This window comes from Syngnathus scovelli, chromosome 16 (assembly GCF_024217435.2).
Source record: "Syngnathus scovelli strain Florida chromosome 16, RoL_Ssco_1.2, whole genome shotgun sequence".
In the NCBI taxonomy this organism is placed as follows: Eukaryota; Metazoa; Chordata; class Actinopteri; order Syngnathiformes; family Syngnathidae; genus Syngnathus; species Syngnathus scovelli.
The window spans coordinates 3041016-3050261 of record NC_090862.1 but is presented as its reverse complement, the minus strand read 5'-3'; the positions used below and the strand labels follow the sequence as shown (position 1 = coordinate 3050261).

Here is a 9246-nt window from a genome sequence, read left to right as displayed (position 1 = left end):
TTCGATTCTAGGGAATATCCATGCACAATTGTTATTTTTAAATATTTGGAAAGGGGTGCGAGAATCTCCGAATGTTCCGAGCTTCTGTTTCCGTGTTATATTTAGCCCAACAATGCTCGCAAGTATTTGTGAATGCAACTTCCCCATAAGTTTGTTCCATTTTTCAGAACCAAGCGAGTTGTCAGTGATTCAACAGCGCCTCCGCAAGTCGCCGCTGAGTCGTTTACGCCATTTTGCTTCTATTGCTTCAAAATGCAATGAATCAACTGGCAATTCTGCACACAATTCGAAAGGATTTAAACAATAAATAGATTATGCCACCCCTTATGAAATTAGCTGTTTCTATTTATTTTCCTTTTATGTTGATTTCAGTGTTTATCATCTAGCAAAAGATTCCACGCCCAGGTATTAGCATTTTATTTCCATATGTAATTTATTCGGTAAGGGGCATGAAGTGCACTATTTGTTTTTTTTTTTAACCTGTACTCTATTTTTTTTTCCCACTGTTTTACTGAATGCAGGAATCCATTGGGGCTCAAAAAACATGATGGCAGTGAAAAGCAATGTTCATAGAATTCTATTTTTACCATGTTTTCATCACGTCAAGGTCATGCTAAAGTTCATATCAAAACAGGGGAAGGAGACCACACATGGGTCATGATGAATTGGAGTGAAAATGAATGGATAGCCAAAATGAAAACAGATGGAAAAGAGTTGTCTGTTTTGGATTAATATGGATTAAAGAAGACGAGTGTGTGTCCGTGTGTGTGTGAGTCTGAACGCAGGCCTCGTCATTTGGCACTCCTCCTCGCTATGTGATGAGCGAAGACTGAAAGTGGAGCGGCGATGAGAAACTAACCCGTAGAGACGCTGCAGGCGGTGAGTGAATTTTTTTTTCTTTTTTATAATTGAACCTTTTTATTCATACATGTTATGCCAAATTAAACCTGGTGGAGAATTTAATATTTTCTCTCCAACTTCACCCCTAATTAACCTTCTAATTACAAGATGTTTGCTATTTTTCCATCAAGGTTTTCCCATATCATCCAAGACTTTAAATTATTTCTATATTTTTGTTAAACGTAGCATCGTGTATAATTTGTGGCACACCAAACTCAACCCACATCCCAAATTTGACCTTACTTTTGCACTTTTGTAATAACACAGAAGGGAACGTATTGGAAAAAATTCTGTAACAATGATTTACAACCACACTGCGAAGCTTTAGATAATTTAAATTTATTTAACATAATGCAAAAAAATATGCAACCATCCAGAGACAGGCTAAGAAATAACATCTTTTCAGCAACTGAACACAAAAGGTGGAGCAACACATGTAGACAGACAACAAACCTCAGGCATACACTCTGGTAAAAGTATTTCTTCACACAGGCATGATGACTTTCCTTCAGCAAATGCGTTCCCCCGAGCTCTCCTTCATCCAGACCGTCGTGTCTCTCTTCCTGGCTGCCATGGCGCTCACGTCCTCCAACTGGTGTGTGGGTAAACAGAAGGTACCCAAACCTCTGTGTTCACCCATCAAGCATAGCAAATGCATCCCAGTTCCCGGTGTGTCCAACTCGTCCAGCATCCAGTTCTCCTGGGAGACGGGAGACGACCGCTTTGTCTTCCCCGTCTTTCACACGGGTCTGTTTGTCACTTGCGAGGAGAACATCTACACGGACGCCTGGGGTGAGCGTTCAAAGCACAACACAGGAACAGTGAAAGAAGTGAAGTGGCGAAAATAACATCAGCTCTATTTACTGATTTCCAATATTTGAGTGATAAGATTTAATTTTTTCCCTCCCTTTTGTATATTTGATTTTTTTTTATGTATCTAATTTGCCCAAGGCCTTCAAAATCAATAGCTGATATAAATTAAATTATAGTCGCAATGTGACCAATCAGATTTCAGATTTGCTTTCTGTCCTCAAACAAAAAAATCCCAAACTGTTAAAATTATCAATCCATGCTGTAGATGTTGGATTTACCGTGATTGCCAAGGTGTCAGATGAGGATTCACACAAACAGGAAGTGATAACAACAAATTGGGTCATACGGGGAACGGAAATCCAAGGTGATAATGGGGACTGAGCTCCTGGTCTGTGTAAGTTAGAATTTGTGTGTGTGTGTGTGCTCAGCCTAAAGGGGATTATCTCAAGTGTGTGTTTTGCTTGTGGAGATTTAGTCTTTAGCAGTATGGCTCAATCATGGATCCGAAATCCAGAGAGCAAAAGGTCAGTAGTATACGTAAACACGGGCTGAATATTATCCGAGTTCTTATAAGCTGATGTGAAATCATGTCTGACCTCAGAAGCATATTTTCCAGACGACTAATTGTCCACTTCCAAATTAGATGAATGACTTCACGGGTTTCCGCTGTACTATAAAACTTCAAATTTCTATTCCAGAGGAGAAGTGTCGAGGGTTCTACACTTTGACTCCGGGATCTGAAAAAGGTGACTTGAAACCACATTGTAAATTATTTGCAAATATTTTTTGATGATTTTTTATTTCTCACGTTCCCTCAGCCATGATGTGGTTGTCGTTGTCCTTGGAGCTGATGTACGTGGCCCTGCTGTTCATCAGCTGCATCCTGCTGTCCGTGCAGTTGTGCATCAGGGCCTGGTACCCGTCCACTCAACGCTGGGGCCAGCTGCTTAACGCCTTTGCTGCTGTTTTCACAGTTTTAGGAGGTGCAAAATTGGTTTATTCACAATTTGATATCTTCGAAATAAATGGAATGTCCTCAGTTTTTTTTCCCTGATTTTCCAGGTTTGCTCGGAATGGTGGGTCACATGATGTTCATGCAGGTGTTTCAGACTACAGCGTCCATGGGTCCAGAAGACTTCAAGCCTCACAGTTACGGCTATTCTTGGGCATTTTAGTAAGTCCTCTACACACGTGAAGATTTTTAAAATATAGATACCAGCCGGCATGGAAAGTCTGACACTGATAGTTGCGGAAATTTGAACACAAATGGTGGAGCAACACATTTAGACTGTTAATAATAATACTCACAGGGATATATTGTTTATCCTCGACAAAGATCAATATTGTCCAAGTCAAATGAAAGTTTTCAGAAGATAACATGGTTCCATTTGTGTCTTTTTCAGTGTGGCCTGGTTCGCCTTCACTGTCTGCATGTCAGCTGGCGTGTCCACCCTAAACAACTACACAAAAAAGGTCCTGATGGTGGGAGCCCGACTTAACTCCAGCCTCAACCCTTTCAACTTTGTGGGACTCCTGCCCCCGGCACCTTATTTCTCCACAGCCAACTCTGGCATGGGCCATGCTTTTCACCAATCCAATGCGCCAATCTCCCATTTGTCCCCTTACTACGATCAACCTCCAACCAAGTCACCGTCGCCCGGTAAGCCTTCCCTTTGTATTCCTCTAACTCACTCTGTGTCCTTTCCTCCTCCGTCTTCTCACCTTGGATCTCCTTTGCATCGCTTGTCCCTCCCGTCTCCATCTCACTTACCTAGATCATCTCCTGTTGCCCATAGACAGGAGAACATAGTTCCCCTTTACACACCTCAGGAATACTATGGCCCTCTTTGAACTCTTCATTCGGTCAGATGTGAACAGTTCTAGAACTCAGGTTGGAATCAAATCAAGTCTGGTTCCAAATTGGATGTTTTTGCTCCATGTTTGATGAGTACACCAAAGTTTTATTCCTGCTAAAACTTTTTCTGTGATGTCATTTGATTAGATTTTTTTTTTACCATGCAAAGAAGAATAACCAGGTGGGAAATGGACTTAACAAGCCTATTAACCGATTCATAACAGAGAAAAAAAAACATAGCTCTGAAAGCATTTATTATGCACTTGGGTGAAATGGAAGTATTTTTAATGACAGGATATAACCACACAAAGCCCAAGGATGGAAAGGATAATGATCTATTCGAACAAAAACCCACAAATTACAAGCATTGGTCGGGAATCTCTTTTTATTATCGTAAAAATAATCATCCATGATGAGAAACAACAAAACAGAACAGCATTAGATATACAAAGCATAACAGGAAACATATTTACATTTAATTATGTAAAGGCAGTGTCAATTCCTAAGTCAGCAATATGACATTTAGACGGTGATAATTATTCTTATCATAGTAAAATTTATCATTTAAAAGAAAATCCTAAAGCATTCAATTCAAAAGATCATTTAGAAGGGACTTATATAACTGAAAGATTTGTATCTTTGAAGATATGAGTGTTAAACTCTTTCTAATATTAAATAATTCCTAAACAAGCACACATCATTGTTTACTGGAAAATATATTGGCATCATGTCATCCTTAAATCTACCAACATGTCATTTTGGACCGATGCCATCGTCATAGGGCAGCACCAGAATGAATTTTAGTAACACTTATCACAAAGAAAGACCATATAAAATATATGAATTTAACTTGATAAACTTACAATAAAATAACGGGGGGGGGAAAACTTAAAAAATTATAGACGCACCCCCCTTTTTTTTTAATCCACTTATATCCATATTTAAAATGACGTACATTTGAATTGTTAAATCCTTTTTTTGTTACAGAAATTGATGCTGGCTCTTACTTTCTTTTTGCATCATATGCACATTTGTGGAAATAATATTCCACACCAATACAACTTAAATTGGTTGTGCCTCTATTCTACTGCCATTGTGGAATGTTGCAATCTGCTATTGCTCAGTAACTAAAGATCAGGTTTTTTTACTAAAACAATCAATCCAACCGAACCATTTTGGTTGGATGGGTTTTGTTTCTGGTGTTCTTCTCATGCAGTCTTCTTGCGTAGCACAAAATAAGTGATGGCGGAGATAAACGTGAGCGCAAAGGCGATCCATGCTAGGATAAAGCAGTGACCATAAGAACCGATACTCTCATCCAGATGGAACCGATCTGTGTAGATGGAGGCGGCGATCATGATGCAGAGACCTGAGAGGGAGGAGGAATTATTAGTTTTTTGTTCTTGCACGACAAAGAAAATACTATCCGAGAACAAACTTACAGGCAAGGGCTTGGAAAACGCCAGAGATGGTGAACCTCTGTCCTTTGTTCAAAGTAAAGAGCTGAGCTACAAAGACGAAGATTCCCAGGATGGAGAATATACAGGCTAGCACTGAGCTAGCTTGCACTGCCTGGAGGTAGTCTGTAGGGGGAGTCAGAAAAAGCAACACCTGTTCAAATGTGCAATATAATGCTTTGAAAAAATATGGGTGGCTTAAAAATTAAAAATATCTGTCAAATGACAAACGCGTGGCAAATGTTTAACGCAGGCCAAAGTTCAACTCATTTGACTAAATGCAAGGCCAATGAGGTTAAAATATTTGATTTGCACATTCGGGCTGAGCCAGGAGTTTTAGAATTGGAAAGTAGCGTGTGTGTGCCGAAGAACAGGTTTTCCCTCTAGCTAATGCTGATTTGTGTGTGTGTGTGTATCTTACCCTGTGGGTAGTGTGAGCCTGTCGGAAGGTCGGTGGCGTTCCATTCTCCATTCACTAATACCCACCGGAACCACACATCAGTGGATATGGTTTTAGTCACCCACCAAGCCTGAGGAAAATTATAGAAACAATTTGATTGTCTAATATAAAAATAGTTGCACTGTGACCAAGTTGTAATTGACTCACTATCAAATCAAGATTTGCCATTGAAATGAATTGAAATGGCTTTAATCCGTTCCAGCTTCCAACTTTTCAGTTTGTTTTTGGTCATGAAGAAATAGCACTGTGTCAAGTCACAACAACAACCCTGGTGTGTGTAACGTGTGCTTAAAGGGCTCGGTCGGTTTTGGGAGTGATGTCAGCGAGTGTACGGGTGTGGTTTGGGCCTTCGGTAGCCATTGGCTGCTGTTCTCATTGTTTGACTCTTTCAGCAAAAATATTATCGTCACAGTTGCTTGTCCTTAAAAATTGCATGACAAAATGTTTACTCCTTGTATTCAGACGTGCTCGGAATCAAAAATCCAAGCGCGGAATGTGTCGGCCAGTGTGGCATTCCGCAAGTCTCCGTGTGGCACGTAACGCTCGCAACGATGTCACATATTTGTGCGTGAATGACGAGTATGTGCAGGTCGTCTCCCTCAAGTGTCAGCTACAATTTAGAAGACGCCACACGTGCTTCACTCATCTCTCATCATGAGATGTCAACTCTAGGAAAGCATCGCCGATCAATCACTCGTCAGAACTTCTTTTTGCTGTCGTCAAAACATACCAATGCAGTTATGTCTGCTATGGTTTGTCTTTAAGCCTTACGGCAGTGTGTGTGTGTGTGCAGGTATGTAAGAACACACTTACATTATCGATGGTTGCCACCAGGAGTAGAATAATGCCGATGATATGCAGGGCAAAGATGGCAGCGAGGAGAATCAGCATGATGGCGGTGCTGCGTGAGACAAGGACAGAGAAGCTGGTGAAAAAGCAGTAGTGCGACTTTTTTTTCTCAACAAACACTTTAAAAGTCAAAATACGGCTGCTGAACGTGAGCCAGTCATGGCAACCCGCGAGAAAAGCACACGCCCATCTTCATAAAAACACACGTGACCCGACCGAGCGAGCTGGCTCGCGCTCATCTCTTTGGTTTTTCCAACTTCTAATTACTTTTGAGTTATATCCAAAGAGTGTTTAGATGTGAGGACTGAATACAACAAACTAAATCTTGACTATACTTGAGGAAACTTTGAGTGGCGGGAAGATGAGTTTGGACTTGCCTGCTGACGCCTGCAAGAAACCTGCCACTCCTTAAAATAACTGTAAAGAATATTCACACACACCCCCCCCCCACCTTTTCGTGTGACTGGGCCTAAACTTATCCTTCCTCTAGTTTAAATTTCTACAGAGAAATTCTCACACCCCAAGCACAAAACCACATCAGAACATTTTAAATCCATTCAAGTCGCCTTGTATCAAAATTAACGAGGTGGCCCCACCCTGACTGAGTCCTTTGATCAAATATTTAATAAGGGTTTTATTTTCTACATACAAACTCGTACGACATTTCAATATATTTTTTACTGACTGGGTGTGAAGTATGGAAGAGTCACATCTGGAATGTGCTGCTTCTTTCCACAGTAAAAAAAAAAAAAGGAGTGGTCAAGGGTTGGGCCGAGTCTCTCTGCCTCACTCACTCACGCACGCACACCGCCAAGAACGCTAATGCAGACGCCGAAACACGTGTTCACGCCCGACTCATCTCCATAGATGTTCCCCCACCTTTTATCTGCCTACAGTAAAATGAAAGATTCTGTCGTCAAATATTTGTCTTGTATAATCTCTGCCTGAGGCGGTAGGCGTACAAATAAATTTTCTAGCAGAGGGTCATATTTTCAACCATTACTGAAATACGATATAAAAGACTTGGAAAAAAAAAGAAGTTGGCTACTCCACATGGAAAAGTACACCCAATCGATTTTCCTTTCCACAAAAACACATTACTTTAAAACAAATGTTCTAAAACCTGACTACAAAAATAGAAGAGTTAAACAAAACCTCCTAAATTAACATTATTTAAAAGACACCAAAAAAAACAACAACAATTGAATAAGAATCGTTTCCAGATTATAAATAGAAATCTTCAACTTACTTTTTGATGGCTGTCTGTCTGTCTCGAACACTATTTTCAGACTCAGCCTGGCAAAGTACAAACATGAGAGACTACCCGTCCGCCTACTTTAGCCCCGCCTCCTTTTTTAACTCCACACCCCTCTTTGCCTCCCCTCCTATGACTCAAAAACTAATATACTCTATTTTACTTCGGCTAACCCACCCCAAGTTTCTACTCGTCCACCACACACTCCCACAACTCCCCACCGCCCGCCCAGCTTCTCTCCCCACACACACACACACACACACACACACACGTATACACACTCTTATACAACATACTTTCCTCCTTTTTGGTGTCTCCTGACTTTGTCACTCAGCTGATGGTGATTTTTGTTCTGGGAGGGCAGCAGATGACTCACTGAGGTTTGGTGGGGGAACTCCCTAACAGTGGACATTGATGAATGTACACAGGTTGCCATGGTGACAGACGAGCCCGAATCATAATCACAATACTATACGGGTAAAAGTATCAGCCACCTACACAAGTTCTCCAGATTTGCGTTTCAACTGGATGATGACAAAATAGTGGAAGGTGTCTCAGATTTTTTTTTTAAATTTACTAAAATCTACTACTGTTGTGGCCGGTCATTATTTATTTATTTGTATTCATGCAGTGTGCGATTGCTGAAGTTATAAACACAAGCTCGGAGGAAAAATAAAGTTTCCAGTAGCATTTCTTCCCGATCAACACCCTTCTTTTCCTGCTTTTGTTTTAGAGGAAGGAGTTTGAGGAAGAAAGAATGTTGTTGGTTGCAATCGAGAAAGAGGTGGGGGCAAATGAGTGCATGTCACAGCTTGAAAGAGAAAGAAGGAGCGGGGGAAAAAAAAAACGACAAGGGTGGGGAAGAGACGGACGGGTGGAGTGTCAAGCTAGGGAAGAGAAGGTAATGAGAACAGGAGGAGACGGCTTCGGAGTATTAATTAATTTTTATCCCCGCATTGCTCGTTTATATCTTGTGGTTTTAATGTTTCCAGTGAGTCAAAGTCATCCATCCCTCACCCACGTGTAGCAGCACCGCATTCTTTTAGTTAAAGGGAAAATATAACGTCTTGGAAATCATATCATGTTGCTAAATATATGCAGGCTCATCATTGCATTTTTTTTTTTAATTTGTCCCTGAGCTCTTTGCTTTCCAACTGTAGTCATCTTCAAGATGTAAATCATAAGTATGAACGTGGTATTTATTGTGGAATGTCAAATCCTCACAGCAGAACATACCAACCATAAATTGAGAAAGCGTGATAGCAAAGATTATCAGAGGCCGATTACGATAGATACGTTTAGACAAGTTGTTTTAGACACGTTTAAAGAGGTAAATGTTAAGCGGAATATTTATTTAATAAGCTAGCAGGATGCTAATTATAAGCCAAGTGTTGGCGTATGTAGCGAATGTTAGCATTTCGTCAAGGTTGTAAACGGTTACAAACCGTTTTTCTTATTTTGTTGACTGTTAAAACATCTTTATGACCGTTTGTGTCCTTGAAGGAATCCTGATGAAAAATATCATTCAGACCTTTGGCAAACCCACGCTAACTGTCACAGCTCAGTGAGAAACGGGCTTTGTTGAACATCCAGGAAAGTGACCTTAAGAGTGACCTGAAGGCAGGTCAGATGAGTACAACATTCATTCTAGTGAATG

General features: G+C 40.6%; 2 protein-coding genes across 2 annotated transcripts; one reads left to right on the top strand and one right to left on the bottom strand.

Moving 5' to 3' along the window:
- The first annotated feature begins 470 nt into the window (after positions 1 to 470).
- Positions 471 to 4448, top strand: LOC125984150 (germ cell-specific gene 1-like protein). Its single transcript, XM_049746100.2, has 6 exons — positions 471 to 879; positions 1393 to 1692; positions 2412 to 2459; positions 2532 to 2696; positions 2776 to 2887; positions 3117 to 4448. The coding sequence occupies exons 2-6, from the start codon at positions 1395 to 1397 to the stop codon at positions 3562 to 3564; spliced, it is 1071 nt and encodes a 356-aa protein (XP_049602057.1). The 5' UTR covers positions 471 to 879; positions 1393 to 1394; the 3' UTR covers positions 3565 to 4448.
- Positions 3936 to 7732, bottom strand: LOC125984179 (epithelial membrane protein 2). Its single transcript, XM_049746136.2, has 5 exons — positions 7584 to 7732; positions 6299 to 6386; positions 5447 to 5555; positions 5011 to 5151; positions 3936 to 4937 (listed from the first exon to the last, which is right to left on the bottom strand). Exons 1-5 carry the CDS (start codon positions 7646 to 7648, stop codon positions 4777 to 4779), a joined length of 564 nt encoding a protein of 187 aa, XP_049602093.1. The 5' UTR covers positions 7649 to 7732; the 3' UTR covers positions 3936 to 4776.
- Between the last annotated feature and the right edge of the window lie 1514 nt (positions 7733 to 9246).